The 16,748-nt window shown below is 35.3% G+C and overlaps 4 protein-coding genes across 8 annotated transcripts; 2 read left to right on the forward strand and 2 right to left on the reverse strand.

The window, feature by feature from the left end:
* The first annotated feature begins 12 nt into the window (after positions 1-12).
* Positions 13-1,916, forward strand: LOC127258752 (uncharacterized). The gene is made up of 3 exons (XM_051285716.1): positions 13-305; positions 1,252-1,364; positions 1,510-1,916. Exons 1-3 carry the CDS (start codon positions 116-118, stop codon positions 1,822-1,824), a joined length of 618 nt encoding a protein of 205 aa, XP_051141673.1. The 5' UTR covers positions 13-115; the 3' UTR covers positions 1,825-1,916.
* Positions 1,917-3,187: 1,271 nt separating this feature from the next.
* LOC127258750 (protein TRANSPORT INHIBITOR RESPONSE 1) lies at positions 3,188-6,568 on the reverse strand. The gene is made up of 3 exons (XM_051285713.1): positions 5,992-6,568; positions 4,623-5,115; positions 3,188-4,541 (listed from the first exon to the last, which is right to left on the reverse strand). Exons 1-3 carry the CDS (start codon positions 6,444-6,446, stop codon positions 3,741-3,743), a joined length of 1,749 nt encoding a protein of 582 aa, XP_051141670.1. The 5' UTR covers positions 6,447-6,568; the 3' UTR covers positions 3,188-3,740.
* A 5,416-nt stretch (positions 6,569-11,984) lies between these two features.
* On the forward strand, positions 11,985-14,574 carry LOC127258704 (protein NETWORKED 3C-like). Of its 5 annotated transcripts, XM_051285652.1 has the most exons (4): positions 11,985-12,824; positions 12,909-12,979; positions 13,254-13,366; positions 13,667-14,574. In XM_051285652.1, the coding sequence occupies exons 3-4, from the start codon at positions 13,267-13,269 to the stop codon at positions 14,329-14,331; spliced, it is 765 nt and encodes a 254-aa protein (XP_051141609.1). In that variant the 5' UTR covers positions 11,985-12,824; positions 12,909-12,979; positions 13,254-13,266; the 3' UTR covers positions 14,332-14,574. The 5 variants fall into 5 exon arrangements, with proteins under 5 accessions (XP_051141609.1, XP_051141608.1, XP_051141610.1 ...); XM_051285651.1 differs by lacking the exon at positions 12,909-12,979 and having other exon boundaries at positions 11,985-12,849; XM_051285653.1 differs by lacking the exon at positions 12,909-12,979 and having other exon boundaries at positions 11,985-12,837.
* Positions 14,575-14,947: 373 nt separating this feature from the next.
* Positions 14,948-15,807, reverse strand: LOC127258925 (classical arabinogalactan protein 26). The gene has a single exon (XM_051286001.1). The coding sequence runs from the start codon at positions 15,614-15,616 to the stop codon at positions 15,182-15,184; it is 435 nt and encodes a 144-aa protein (XP_051141958.1). The 5' UTR covers positions 15,617-15,807; the 3' UTR covers positions 14,948-15,181.
* Between the last annotated feature and the right edge of the window lie 941 nt (positions 15,808-16,748).

Consider the following 16,748-nt stretch of genomic DNA (forward strand, 5'->3'; position numbering starts at 1 on the left):
CGAGTCTAGTAAATTGAATTTTTTTAAGGGACAGCTAATTTTCTTATATCAATGGTGATTAGGGTTTCCTGATTCGCCTTGTTTGTCGAAGGTAGACGGAGATAAGGTAGTAACGATGGTGAGAGGTGGTGGAACTTCGGAGCGCGATGAAAAACGCCGTGCGGATATGGCCGGTCGCAACGCCATCAAGGGTAAGAAGAAGATGAAAAGGAATTTGCAGAGATTGGGAGGAAAAGGCGGCTTGTCTTTGGAATCGTTCGCGAATGCTAAAACTCGGAATGATAATTATAACCCCGCCATGATTAGTATGTATCTCCTCTTTGCCTTGATGCATACTGCTTCTTTAATTTGCTTGTTTGAGCTATCGAATTTCACTGTGAAGAGTATGCTGAGTAGCTACTGTTCGAGTTCGTTAGTCACTAAGATTGTTGCATTCTGTTGAATTTGTGGAAATAGTGATGTTTTCAGTCGTATTTCTTGTATCTTTGTTGTGCTTTTATGTGGTCAGTAGCTACTAGCTGATCAAAAAAAAAATCCAGATGGATATGAGTGCCAATCTGAATTAGGCATTAGTTGATTAGTATTATAAGATATATTTTTTTTCCACTTTGGATTGGAAAACTTCATAACCCTAGCTTTGGGGGTACGAAGTCGACCATTTTTAGGATGGTTAATGTTGTAAGAAGTATGGGACAATTTGTGTATAGTTTTCCAAACTTCATAACCCTAGCTTTAAATGTTGGATTTGGTGTGGAAGTCAATCCAGGATGGTTCAATGTGCACATTTGTTTGTAAGGAGTATGCACAACAAATCTGCATCTTGTAATCAGACTTATGCAGGTTAAACGAACATAATCTAAAAGAGCATTGTTGTATGTAGATTCAGATGCTTGTATTGACTAACACAATCTTGTGAGTGAGATGGATTACACTGATCACTAACCAATCGAACTCGGTAGTACTAAAAACTTTCAATACTTATCTCTAAGTATTAGTCTGAAAATTTATCATCTGTTGGTATTGATCTGAATTGAATGGATTCACTGCAAGATAAACACTCGTTGAATTCAATTATCTTGTTTGTTAAGTCTTAGTTCAATTGCATCATCACTTTCTATGCTTGTGCTTTAGGTGAACATTTAGGAGGTTTTATGGACATTCTATGTATGCATTTTAGCATTATAGATAGTCTAACTAATGCTAGTAATCTTAAGTTGTTACATTTATCTGAAATTTTTGTTGGGTCTACAGAGAAGAAAAGAGAGTTCTACAGAAATGCAAAGTATGTGCAGAAATACAAGAAGTCCTTAAAGCAACAAGAGCATCAGAATATTCCTTCTGCATCGGAAGGACCCCGACTGGAGGTGTGACATTTTATCGCAAGCATTACTTTTCTTTATTCCGTCAATTCTCAATGTTTTGTGGCTGCTATGAGATACACATTTCATGCAACTTTCTAGCTATAGATGATGAACTTTTAGAATTTTGGTTTGATTCTTCTTCATGCAGGGTGAAAATCAAAACCGAACTACCGGTCACAACTACAGAAATAATGAAATGTACGAATCCAGTAATGTTAACAAGAACACAAAAGGCAAGAAAAACAGGGTAAGTCTCAAGGAGATATACGAGAAGAAGCACGAGGAGGAAGAGAAGGCTCGGGCGGAGAGGGAAGCCATGATCGAGGCAAGGAAGGAGGCGCAAATGCAGTCTGAATCCCGACGAAAATCTCTCAAGGAGAAGATGTTCAAGAAAACCAAATCAGGTCAGCCTGTGATGAAATATAGACTTGAGCATATTTTGGAAACACTTCAAGGTTCTTGATTGATCAAAAGTTACATTTGTGATTTGTCCAAACCCCATTCCTATGACCTGTAAATTATCCGCAATGTCTTAAAACAGGATTTCCCATCAAACCCAGATTCTTGTGTCTGAAATTTTGTAGAATGGATGATTGAATCACGTGAATCCAATCAAATCCAATCCTCCCACTAATGAAAACTCCTCCTCGTCCAAGGGGCATTTATAACCATAAGAAGAAAGCATGAATTAGGTCTTTCATGATTAGATGGGCTAATGTATGCATTGTGTGTGTGTAAAGTCTTTCTTTGTGGGCCCTCCATGAAATAGATAGAGATAGATAGATAGATACTATGAAGACTACTAATGTCCACAGATTGATTTTTAGAGTGAGAGAGAGAGAGAGAGAGAGAGAGAGAGAAGGGTATGAATGAATGGATGAGTCTAGTAAATAGGAGTAGAGAACAGTGCTCGATGTGTAAAAGCTATTGACTTGTTTGGACACCATAATTACATATGAAAAAAGCATCATTCATGTATTGTCAGGGTCAAAAGGAAAGAAATTTCACTGCAAAGGAATTACTACCACTGCTCTCTGCCAACCTTAACCAAAAACATATTTCTTGATTGATATTTTGTGGATAAGAAAGAGTTTTTGGGAGTGACTGTGTGTGTAGTTGCATTCACACCCTTTCACTCTCACACTACAAAGTACAATGCAATAATGCAAGAATGTACAACACTACTCTCTCTCTCTCTCTCTCTCTCTCTCTCTCTCTGTCTGAATAACCATCAAAATAAGAGAAGTCTGTCTAGCAGCTACCTTGCTCAAAGCAGATTCCCTTCAAAAGAATATATTCCACAGTAATCTTTCCAATAGATTTTAGAGAACCCTAATCTAACCCTAACCTGTTTGTGTTGTTTTCTGATTCTGCAATTAAAAAGATGTGACATGGTGAATGATCTTTTACAGTGGCTATGGCAACCCTGAACTTCATCACCATGATGGTTGTTTAATAGAAAAGAATATTAGATATAGAAAGAATCATGAGACAGCCAATTATATGAATTGGGTGCAAGTAAATAATCTTCTACCACCTTTGTATAGGTGCCATTAACACTTACCACCCCACCCCCACATGTCAGCCTTTCCTTTTACTTTATAATTCATCTCTTCTCTTATTTTTATAGTATGTATTTATAATAATATTTATTATTGTTACTATCTGCCCTCACTGCCCCTTCCATTCACCTTATGGTCATATTAATAATAATAATAATAATAATGTATGGGTTTTGATGCTGTCTTCATATTGATGGAATTATTCAATTGCAATGTGGAGTGGTGAATTGTGGTGTGAGAGCATAAAAAATAAAAATAAATAAATAAGATGGGAAAGTAAGTAATTAATTGCCTGTGTCCCAATGTCAAAAATACATACCAACAACAACATACACTGCCAATAAACAGACAAGACAGACAGATCAAACAATGAAATCAAACCCCCAAAACTCAAGAACATGAGCACAATCGACTCACAGCCAAGAATCAAATCAAGAGGGATCTAAAAGTTGCCACAAGTCTGCACTTACTACACATACTAACAAATAATCATAATCATAATAACAATGGTAACAAACTCCCATAACACTTCATACTCCCCTCTTTTTCTTTTCTCATTTTTTTGTGGTTTCTTATTAGTAGCTGATTGCAATGAATAGGCTCAGCCAAAGTGAAAAATTGATGGCAATTTGAGCTCTCAACCCCCCCCCCCCTCCCACCCCCACCAGGTAGGGCTTTCCTTCCCACTTCCACTGATATACTGCAATCACATAAAGCTTTTTCTTTTTTTTCCAAATTAAGTAGAAAGGTTAGAGCAAAGAGCATTGTACCTGCTACCTTCTTGATCGGTTTCGCCGGAGCCTCAAGAACACCAGCCTCAAGAACACCGTAGCGTTGGCGCATCGTCATCCATAGTCCAGACGAATCCGGGCATGTCGACCCTTTGTCCAGCAACAGTTCTGTAAACATAGAGCCTTTCGACAGGGAGGCTTTCGGGCCTGGAATCAGGTGGACCTCGCTCGTCTATAACCTCAACGTTGAGCCTGGGCATCTTCTGACCGAGCAGCTTACAAGCTCCGAAACTCACTAAGCAAGAAGACATCCAAAGGGATCGCATTGTCTCCAGCTTTGCAGCATTGGCCAAGAGAGCCTTGTCACCAAACGGGCAGTCCCTGATTTCCAGCTTCCGGAGGCTGTCGCAGCCGGATAATACATGGTGCAGGCCCAGGTCAGTTTCTCCAGCAAATGCTATGGAAAGCATCTCTAGTTTCTTGGCGTGTGTCCCGATGTACTTGAAGACACGGTCAGTTAGAAGGCCGGACATGGAAAGGCGCCGCAGATCCTTGCAATGCTCCACGATTGCACCAAAGCCAGTGTCGAGAGGATCTGAGGTCAGGTAATCTGGAGCCCGGGGTTCAATGATGCAGAGCCTGAAGCGGATGAAATTGGGCCGATTCTTGGCAATAGCAACTAGTGCTGCATTCGTCATCTGGCGACAGAAATAAAGAACAGATTGGAGCTTTGGGCATCCCTCGGAGACAGAAACAAGCCCTCGTTCGGTTAACGACACATCCGGCTCTGCTCCATAAGGATCTGAAGGGAAAACCCGAAGTTCTTGCAGATCCTTGCAAGTTGAAGCAAGAACTTCCAAGCCTGTATCTTCGATGTAATCAAGAACCTGAGAAAATTCATTCAAGATAAGTAGACAGGTTAAGAAACTCCCTCAAGTAACTAAGACATTAATAACTACTAAACATACCCATAAGCGCTGTAAATTTGGACAATGGCTGACAAGCTTGACAAGGTCGGGACTACGAATGGTAGCATAACTCAAGTTCAATGAAGTGATCTGAGAGCAGATGGGATACATGGCAGGAAGATACGAGGGAACAACATCCCAAAACCCGGACAAGCTCTTAAGTTGCTTACAGGCTGCAAAAGCATCAGAGAGATTCGAGAAGACTTCGGATCGTATTTCAGTAGAATAAGCACCGGTACCCAATTCAACTAACTGTGGCGCTCTGCGGAGGAGATTTGGGAGCTTCTCAAGAGGTACAGCACGGTTGAGCCGCAGTGATCTCAGATTGGGGCACCGCGCCACGAGACGCTCCAAAGCGGAGAAACTCACCTCATTGCCTAAGCAAGAAATGTTAAGTGACACCAGTGAGGTGTAGTTGTCAGGGAAATGGCTAAGCCAGTGCCCACTCAGGTCCTCAACTTCGCTTTCCCGCAAATCCAGTTCCTTGAGATTCCTGCAATTTGAGAAACTCTTCAGTGTTGAGTCATACATAATAAATGGCAAATGCTGCTTACAAGGAAACCAATCCAGAAGAAAGGAAAATTTATAAAAACAACATCAAAGATTCAAAAAATGCAATCACCCTCCCAAATTATAGTTGGGCAAGTACATTTAAAAATAAACACTTTGCTCCAAGGCACAATGAGCATAATTAATCCATATGGGAAAAAAAAAAAAAAAAAACCCAACTATATGCTTGGTTACTACATATGCTCAAACAGATCCAGAAAGGTAGGATGCAGATGCAGCCACAAAATTGCCATTCGCTTAAGAAAAAGGGAAAAGGGTTGGGGTTTCGATTTAATCCATGGATAAACACCAAAAAGCAATACCTAGTTCAAGTTAAGAACTATGTAATTCATGATTAAATGAAAACAATGTTTTCTTTTTCTGGAAAAAAGAAAAAGCATTTCTTGGATTGTAAACTCTGAATATCCTTTTAGCTTCAGATTTAGAGAGCATTGAACTCAAGCGAACGGATTAAACCCATGCAAAATGCAAGGAATCTCAGATCTTGTCGGCATGGAAAATCTACAGCATATGGAAAACTCTGTGCTTTACAGCTACGCGTAAGCAAGTGCAATTCTAGTCCGTAACTGGAGTGCATATGAAATCCAAAAGAACTCCAAACAGTTGACCACATTGCCACAACAACAAAAAAAACAACTATATGTCAGTTCAACTACAATTCCATAAACAATTTCAAAACTTCATTCCGACTTTTTACTGAATCCACCATTAAAGCGAGGAAAAACCTAACCTAATAAACAAAGAAAACAAGCAGAAAAATGACGCAGCAAAAAGCTTTTAACATTTTCCAAGCAAAAACCTGCAATAGGCTGCAATCGAGGCGAGGCCATCCGTCGAAAATCCCTCACAAGACGAGAGCACCAAAACCTTGAAATTCTTGAAGGATTTAGAGATCAACTCCAAACTCTCGTCCGTCACCACCATCCGCTTGAGCCTGATCTCCTCGAGTAGCGGATAAGCTGCCGCCATGGCAGAGATCCACGGGCACACGTAAGCACCCCAACCGTCCGGCACGAGGTTGAAATCAGCAAAATGCGGCTTCCCCTTCATCTCCACCGCTCTTATTTCCGGAAACCGACGGATCACGATCTCCGGAGAGACCGCGTAGCAGTTTCCGATGAATATACGGCGGCGACACCACCGCTCAATCTCGTACCACGACTTACACACCAAGGAAACCGCGTTCCGGTCCTTGTCCGAGCTTAGAAACGAGAAAACATGCTCCAGAACCTCCTCCGGAAACGAGTACGCCATGGTCGCGCAAATCAGAGCTCCGGATCTGAGAGCTGAGCTGAGGCGAGGCGAGGAGGCACAGCAGAATGAGAGGTTCAAGGAAGATGAAGAGAAACTGCAAGAGACCAATTGTAGACAAGATAAGGTTTTTTTTGGAGTTTTTATATTTGGCCTCACCCCTGGTCAGGTTAGAACTTAACCAGCGTTCCATCGCACGCCCCATAATGCAACACGTGTCTCCGCCCAATCTCAGCCGTCCATTCATTTCAACCCAACCCCGACCGTAGAAACCAAAGCAAGCAGTATATTAATTAAATTTTCATGACGTCGCTGGCCCACACCTACAGTCCCAAACATTTTTAAATAAATAATAAAAAAAAAATTAATAATACATACCAAAAAATGCACTGTTGTGCAGAATTTAATTCAATAAAAAACCATAATCAATCGAATTTCAACTGCATGAAATTATTGTTGCATGAGTAAAAATCAATATCATCATATAATTTTTTAAAATAAAAAATAATGTAATAGTAGTAATAGTAATAGTAACAGTAACAGTGAGGGGGAATCTAATGATTCTGAATGCACGGCTGGATCTGACGGATGGGATTGTGGCGGGGACCACCAAGGAAATTATAATCTACCGTCGGTTCAATGAGGATCGACCAATAGCATCAAAGGAGGCTTATTTCGTTAATTTTAATTTTTATTTATTTTAATTATAAAAGTAATAACTTAATTATAAGACTATATGATGTGATGATATCTGTTAAAAAATTTTAATCATGAAACCACTCATGCCCAATCATATTCTGCTACGTCACCCAAAAATTTTAATTTCGCATCAACAAGTAACTAATTATTATTATCAGTAGTAACAGTCATAATACTAATTGGTAAAAATATTTATTTATTAAATAAATAAAATATGAATAAGAATAATGGGGGGTGAGGTGTCCCACGTTTGCACCAAGTTGGGTTGGTGTGGGGACTGGACCGGACCGGACCGGAGTACCACCAGTGCTCTGCCCTGGACCGGACACTGCAGAAAATGTTAGCAGTGAGAGTGAAATGACAAGAATGCCCTCGTCCAATAATAATAAATTGTAGTAATAGTATTGTGTAATGTTGTGTTGTCAGTGGGGGAAAGGGACATTGTATGATGGGTTGGCACTGTCTCGATATGGAGTCCATCGATCTGTCCCTTTTATGTCCAAAAGCTGCTCATCATCATCATCATAATAATAATAATAATAATAATAATAATAATATATTTAATCTAATTCAATACTAATATTGATAGAAATATAAATAAATAAATAAAACAACCAATTACTACACTATAATCAATCAATCTTCTTCAATATTTATTATTCAAAAAATATATGTATACATTTGTTTTGTATTGTCTGCATTTTGTTGTTTATTTTAATTAATTGATGTTGCAAATCGGATCCTGATTTTCTAATTTATTTATTTTAATTAATTAATAAATAATATTAATAATCAAGTGATGAGTTGTAATGCACGTAAAGTCGCGATTGTATTGTCTACCAGTAAGATAATGTAATTAAAAATTAAATATTTGGTTTATTTATTTATATAATTGCAATTTAACAATTAAGCCCACGCATGGTTCTCTTCTCCGGGAATCTCTCTTTCCCCCCCTTCCATCCCCCTCGAGTGTTTTTTTATTTTATTTTTTAATAATTTGAATTAATTTTAATTTAATCTCGTCTAGGGTTTGCAATAAATTATTTGAACATTGCCCCCACTGTTCATGGTCCGATGTAATTTCGTGACCACATGGGGAATACATGTTACGATAACTTGTAATTATAATAATAATAATATTATTATTATTTGTTACTTCAGATGGGTTATGGGGTTTTGTGACAGAATTGAATAAAGGGCCCTTCAATTTATTTCAAATTTTAAATGAATGTGTGAGTGAGTCCATAATTGTTGGCTCAACTATTTATTGCCCTATATAAGATGAAATAATTATAATTGATGATTGACCTACTCTACTTTAGCAATATTAAAAATATAGTATAAATTTTATTTATTTATTTTGCCATGTATGTACTAATTTTGCCTACGCAATATTCCATTAATGATTGTCTTTAGACTTTTAGAACAGCCATCCATTGTTGATACTAAGTTTGGGTTTTATTCCATGTAACACACTTTATTTTATTATTTTTACTATAAAAATGTATATTTAAAATTTTATGATTAATAAAAGGAGAAAGAGAGAAGGAGGGTTTGTTAAATAATGGGATAGGGAAAGGGGCTTTTACAATAAATGAGAAACATAATAATAAATAGGAGTAACCCCATGGAATTAAATTATTTTGGACCTACTACTAATCATGTGTAATTTAGAACATGGGACCCTCTAATTTATTTAATTTTATTTTTCCATGCTCTTTTTGTTTGTGATTTGGAATTAAATTAATTTTTTTAATTATGTCTGGAGAAATCATTATTTAGGGATTAATTTTTGTGATTAGAAATGATTTGTAGTGAAGATGAAGTGGGTTTGACCATTGTGCAATTAAATTGGGGCCCAATAGTAGAATTACCAGATAAGTGGGCCCATTTTGAATCTGCCCTACGGACTGTCTAATCATACTTTTTCGGCCTAACCCTATCTATTACCTAAATTAAATTAATTTAATTTAAATAAAAATTAATTTTGGATATATATATATATATATTTAGTTAAAAGGGGCTAGAGAATAACAACAAAAGCTACAACAGTCTATTTTAAATTTATTTTATATCTTTGGATCTAAGTCTAAATTTAAAAATTCTCAGCACCTATTAAATATGAATGTGTTTATTTATATTAATAAAATTTAAATCCAGAATTATTCATAACACACCACGTGATCCGAAAATTTTGATGGAACTACCGTTACGTGTGAGGGTATTAATGTAATTTGAAATATTATGGTCTATGTTATAAATAGATTCAATCTGATCATTGAACAAATGAAATTTTTGGCCTAATTTCGTAGCTAACCTTAAATCATTAGTTACCTTAAAAAGGCACGACTAAAACGAGGTTTTGAAACGTCAATTATTGGTTGGAATAATTAGAGATTTATCTAAAAATGTAGTGACCCAATCAATCGCAGGCAAATGGTGTAAAAAAAAAGTAGTGAAATTTTGTCAAAAATCAACCAAATCTTTTCGGTGCCAAATTGATTTGGAATCACCAATCAAATCATTTTCAGTTAATTAAATAAAATTAATTAATCAATCTTGTCAGATTTTAGAAATAAAAATTAATAACACCATAGGGTTACTGTGTTCATATTAACTGTCACATGGCTGCTGCTGCTGACTGACCTAATCCTAACAAAATAATAATAATAATAATAATAATTAATTGCTTATTTATTTATATATTTATTATTATTATTATTATTGGGGCCCACCGCTTTTCACATCGTGACAAGATATCCTCTGTATGTATTTATGTATGTAGTAATTCGCCATGTGGTGATTATATAAATTAATTAATTAAATTAATTGTGGTAATGATGATTAGGAAAAAGTAAATGGACCACAGAAGTGCATTGAATAATGACGGCCCAAAATCCTTTATTCAGCAAAGGCCTGTTTGGTGGTCCTAAGCCCAAATACACGGGCTTTGTTTTAATGATTGAGATTTATGGACCACTTTCTAAAGTTGGAACAATGGTCAAAAATTCAAACAAACAAACACCAATCTTTGTCATTAATAATATTAAATATTAAAATTCTAGATTTATTATATAAATTGAAAATACCAATAAATACATCACTGCAGTTAGACGCGGCCCGGCCCATATTGAGCCGAAATGATATGGGCCTTGGGCCCAAGTGGAGCCTATTTAAGGGGTTCTCGACAACCCTAACCCTAATTTGAAGTTTGGGCGCCGCTGAGATTGGGAGGTGATTTGGAGTTGAAGCAACTGCGCCTGGGCGTTGTTTTTGGAGTTTTATTTTTCTATTTACCTTTTTGGTTGTGTGTTCGTCGATGTTTTGGATTTTAATGGCGGCGATGATGAAAATTCTGTTGGCAGGAGCGGCAACGGCAATTATTGCGCATCCGCGGTTGGAATCCGTGGTGTCGTTGTTGCTAGGATGAATGTGCCAATATGCTAATCTGAGCCCATTCGAGGTCTTTTATTTGTTTATTGTCAATTGAATCTGCCGTTGCAGTGATAAGAAAATTGAATTGTAAAAATTCTGAAACACTTGCATAGAGTTATTTTGTCGATCACAATTCAGTTCCATGAACTTCGCTGCAAATTTTTAGTATGCTTTTGAGGTTAAAAAATTGGGTAGAGTTGATTGACATCACTTTAGAGTGTGTTTGAATTGAATTAGGCTTGCAGAGGTTTAAATCGGAATAGATAATTACAAGATTTTTATTTTGGTTTTTAATTGAAAAATTTTGAATTAAAATAAAATTTTTTTTTAATGTAATTCAAATACGTGATATAATATTTTAAATAAAAAAAATAATATTTAATTTGATATTTTATAAAAATAATGCAATTAGAACAGTAAAATAATAAATTTACACAAGTAAACATTACTAAAATTGAATTTATTTTTAATTGAGAATTGACTGGGTTTTGTTTTGACAGGTTTTTTGGAATTTTCAAAAGTTTGAAAAAAATTAAAGAAAACTGTTTTTTAGTTCCGTAATTGGACCCTTTATCATTTTAGTTTTGTAAGTGGAGTCTGTCGCAAAATTTTTTTGCAGTTTTAGTCCTCTGGCGCGGGAGACGCCCGCGTGATTCGCCGGAGGTGACGACACCTGGAGGACTAAATCAGCAAAAAATTTTCACTTATGAGACTAGCTTGCGACAGGCTTCACTTATGGGACTAAAATGATAAGGGGTCCAATTACGGGACTAAAAAAACAGTTTATAAAAAAAAAAAAAAAAAGTCAAATATTTGATGATATACTTTTGAAAGTTTGAAAAAAATTAAAAGATTTGATGTGATATTTTGTGAAATAAAAAATATATGATGATTTTTAAAAATAAATAGTATCAAATTTGTGAAACTATGTAATGTAAGTAAGAATCAAAATTCAAAATAAATTCTTGTTCAAAATTTACTCTTTGGTGTTATTATTATTTCTTAGATTAACAATATTTTTAAAATGGATAATTATTTCATATAAAAAAATAAGTTGGATGTTTTAACTTGTTAATAGTACTCCCTTTTATCTTATATAAGAAAATCTAGGTAAAATATAATTAGTAAATAATTAAAAAGTGTATTCGTAAAAATATATTTAAAATTTTTTTAAATAAAATTAAAGTGTATAATTAATTTTTTAAAAAAAGGAAATAACATGCTAAAAACACGAAAATAGAAAATAGAGACAAATTAGATGGGATGAATTATATATATTAAATATAATAAGTATGTGCATTTTTTGTATTTTTTATATTATATATTATATTAAATAATTAAATTTTTTGCAAATGAATATATGTGTGTATATTATTGTATTTTATAATATCAATGTAATATTTTTTTTGGTGAACACATTTAATATTTTTCGGTAATAAAATTTCAAATTTCACAAAACCGGACAAAAAAAAAATCCAAAGCTAACTTAGAAAATATTTGACCGAATTTACTACAAAAGTTAATTGAAATCCATTTATTAACACTGTTAAAGCTTAAATCACGTAAGTGAATTAAATATATTACCTCAAAGTTATCGAATTTATTAGGAAAATTGGTATATAGTCAGTCAGTCAGTCGTCTCTAATATATCCACTGTCTTTAATTATGAAGTAATAATAGTTTTCCTCTAATACTCTCATTGACTGAAATCACACACTATAAAACTTTTTTGTTGCCTTTTTGCATTTTCGACCGTTGAGTTAATATATTTTTATTTATTTTTTTATTTTTTTATGTCCCTTGACGCTCCTCATCATACTGTCCGTGCATTGCAACTCCAATTTTCAAATAATAAAAAAATATTTATATTTTTAAAAAAATGTATGTATAATTGTTGACGAAGAAAAGACAAGAGGACAAACGTCTATTGACATATTTACCCTCCATCAAATGCAATACAAAGGGAAGCATTTCAGGGGTATAGTAGTCAATGGAGGAAGAAATTTTAAATATCATTGCGGGGCCAATTACACGTGGCGTGTATCTATTGGGTGGAGAAGGCGAGTGGGACAGCACGCGAAGTTCGCGGCCATGGAGTTTAAATTGCGTTGCAGGCGGAATCCTCTCATTCAAAGGCGAGTTTGGGTGGCTTATCGCAGTGAAATTGGCTTCTCTCGGTGGTTGTGCTGCTAGCCAGACGGAGGCGAAGGCCGACGGCAACCGTGCCGCGTCGGTTTGGAAGAAGAGGTTCTGTTTCCGTGTGCGAATCTATGTAATTTATGTGTTGGTGTTTGGAATGGTTAACGTTTCTTTTTTTTGTGAATGATCCAGATTTTGTGCGTTGAGAGCTCTGTGAAGAGTTAACTGAAGTTGATTTTTGAGTTTCTGCCGGAAATTTTCGTGTATTGAATCGGAGAGTTTGTAGATACGTTTTCGTCGATTCAGTTTCCACTTATTTTTCTCCTCTTTTTTAGAGGATTTCTATATGTTTATATGTTTACGGAACCCTGTTAGAATTTAGAATTTTACAATTGAAGTTCTGTAGAAGTTATCTACGATCTGGATTAGGAATTTGAGGTTTATCTCGAGCAGCTTCAGAAATCCAGCTGACTGAAAAATATGATGCTTGTTTCTCAATATTATGTGTAGTTATTTGGAACATCTGTGTTTGTGAAGGTGAGAAGAGGCAATGGAGGTGAAGAGCAGAGACTCATCACACTGGTGGTGGTTTGACGGACACATCAATGGTAATTCAAAGAAGTCCCCATGGCTGCAGTCAACGCTTGCAGGTGAATTTAGTTGATTTATTTATCTTTCTCCTGTACATTGATCATCTTATTTAAAGGATAGACAGTTTTTTGTTCATAGCAATAGCTCTAGATTTGACTGTTGGAGATCAATCATCAATGAATTTGAACTTAGGAATTCAAAACATTTGCTGCATGTGTTTGCAGAAAAGCTATACTCGAGCATATGAAGTTATGGCAATACTTGAATAGTTGAATTTCTATTGAACTATTGGACCTAATAGTAATCTGTTGATGCATCTGTAAATTGACAGTGCTCATGTTTTCTTCAAACCATGGCAGACCTTGAAGAGAAGACAAAGGCAATGCTTAAGGTCATCGAGGAAGATGCCGATTCATTTGCTCAGCGTGCAGAAATGTATTACAACAAGAGACCTGAGCTGATCACCATGGTTGAAGACTTCTACCGGACTCATCGTTCTTTGGCTGAGAAATACGATCATCAAGTCAAACCCGAACCTATAGCCCGTGTTCTAACTCCATGGTCATCATCATCTCCATTCTCTTTCACTAAATTCCATCTGGAAAGGTCTCCTAGCTTGTATGACAAAACATATGATAGCTACTCTGAGGCTAATGGTCCAGAAGAGTCTGATGAGTCTGAAGTCGATGAAGATGAACAAACACATGGAATTCGGATCATATCAGGATTACAGCAAGTGGCGAGTGAATCGAAAGATGAAGAACTAATCAGTAGTCTTAGGGAGGAACTGGAGAAACTCAGAGAAGCCAACAGGGTTCAGGCAGAAGAGCTGATGCAAAAAGATGAAGAGAAGAGGGAAGTCATAAGACAACTAAGTTTAGCCATGGATGTGCTCAGGGAAGAGAATGATAATCTGAGAAACTGTGTTGCCAAGAAAGAAGAAAAGCAGGTGAAAGAGGGTAATTTTCTTGCAAGATTGTTCGATGGATTCGGAAAATCACGGGCTAATGTCGTCGCCATTTAGATGGTAATACACACCTCTCTACATCTCCACATGTTTTTTTATGTCACATATATAATTATATTGTTATTACTACTGTATGGATTATGCTGCATTCTTCTATAGCTATTTATGTTGTAGGAAAATTGTTTTAACTATCTATTGTAACTTGTAAGACAACCTAAGATTAGAATTTCATTTAAGCTGTAGTTGTATTCTTTCCCATTATATATACTACATTCTTTTGTGTGTGTGTGGTTGTTCTCATTACTTTATGGTGTGTTCGTTTGTTGAATTTTATAAAATATCTACTATTTATTAATTTTTTTTTTCTATCAAAAAATATTAAATCAAACACTTATTTTTTATTTTTTATATTATATTCCTCCGTCTCATATCTATGTATCCATTTATTTTTTTGCATTAGTATTATATTGAATATAGCAGATGTAAAGTAGAAGTTAATAAAATAACTTTATTAGTATTATTTTTATAAAGCTAATGACATTTGTATAATATATTATAAGTTGTAAGGATATTTGTAATGTTAAGTTATAAAAAAAGAAAATGGATACTTGTTATGGGTAGATCAAAATGAAAAAATAAATAGTTTGTCAAGAAGTAGTACTAAAAATTAATTTTATATTAAAAAATCACATCAACGTCTATTTATATTACATTATACAATTATTTCAATTCAAAATGCTTCGATATTTTTGGAGTGGTACATTGTAATGCTACAACAGAATCATGAATCAATCAAAATGGTAAATTAAATATACTCTGAAACAAATGAAGCTCACAAATATTACCTAATATATATATATATATATATATTAAACAAACTTACACTTAAAACTCCAAATTCTGCTGACTAAACCAAAGCTGTAGTCATGACCCAAGCACCACCAATCACCGCCGCCGCCGCCACCATCGCCGCCGCGTCAGCCAGCCTGACGGAGGAGGAGTCCGGCAAGGGCTGGAAGGGGGAAAATGCAGCTGGACCAGGAGCTTCGAGTGCATCCGGGTTGGGAGGGCTGGGACTTGAGGGGATAAGTGGTAGAGATGACTCAGAAGGAGAGAGGTTGCCTGAAGGGGATGGGAAGAGTGGAGTAATGTCTGGAGACAATGCAGCAGAAGGAGAAGGTGAAGAAGAAGAAGACATTAACGGAGGAGAAGCAGCAGAAGAAGGAAGAGTTGCAGGGGCAGCAGAAATGGTAGAAGAAGGGAAATTCTGGGCAGAGACGACGAAGACAAGTAGAGAGATAAATGTGAGCATTATTATTATCAAGAATGGAGTGGAGGCCATTAATGATATGGAGAATGATGGCTTCTTTTTGGGTACAAATCTACTAACTAAATGTGTAACAATAATAGTGAGGGGTGCTGAAATAAATGCAGTCTAGTCTGTTAGTGTTAGTGTTAGTGTTGTTGTTGTAAGAATGTGTGTTTTTCTTTCTTTTTCTCTTTACAGAGTGGAAAGATTGAAATGAGTGAGTGAATGATTATTATTGCCAAGGGTAGTGTTGCAGAGGAAGAGGAGGGGTTACACGTGGCAGGAGATGATTGGAGATGACAGCTAGGCGTAGGTGGGATTGATTGATCTGTGGTATAGGAACACATGAGAAAGTCTTGTCCTTTTCTGATGTGGAGTTTTGCGGCTGGCTGCTCACATGTCTCTCCAATTCTTCTGCCTGTCTGTCTATCTCTACCATATTCTCTTATTATCTGATTCATTATGCATAACATAAATTTAATGTATAAATAAAAATGAGATACTTTTTCTATACGTCGAATTTATTTCATTATTATATCTAAAAAAATTTAATAATTAATATTTAATAATTATTTTTTTATGAAACATTTAAATACTTATTTATAATAAATACTATTTACTTTATTATATTCTTTTTCAATTTTCTTTAACTTGTAATTAAATTTCTAAAAATAGTCTCAATTATGTATTTTTTTAATAAAAAATATTTTTTTTAATCCGCATGCCGAGCCCAAACGAACTAAATTTTCCGGACAAAGGAAGTTTTATAAATTACTAGCAGTAGCTACCTTCGTCCAACCATAACAGTCTCATTTATTTTATTTTATTTTTGTTGATATTTAAATATTAATTGTTATATATTAAAAAGAATGGCAAAAAAAAAACTTCCATTAGTGTCTTGCATTACTAAAAAGACATTTGTACAATATAATTATAAAATATTTTTAATGTTAAATTTTTAATGTTAAGTGTTGAAAGTGGATTGTATTTGTGTTTGAATTTTGGATGATATTGTTTGCAGGCGGTCCCATCAACGGACAAACCTTGATGAACAGACGCGGCCTAATTTGTGTTGTGTCCAATCAAACAAGAAAATAGTCCCAAATTGATCAATCGGAATGAAGAGCCAAATGAATTGATCTAAAAAACTCGTTGGTCCCCCCAA

Source organism: Andrographis paniculata, unplaced genomic scaffold, assembly GCF_009805555.1.
Source record: "Andrographis paniculata isolate CXL003 unplaced genomic scaffold, ASM980555v1 Contig5END, whole genome shotgun sequence".
NCBI lineage: Eukaryota > Viridiplantae > Streptophyta > Magnoliopsida > Lamiales > Acanthaceae > Andrographis > Andrographis paniculata.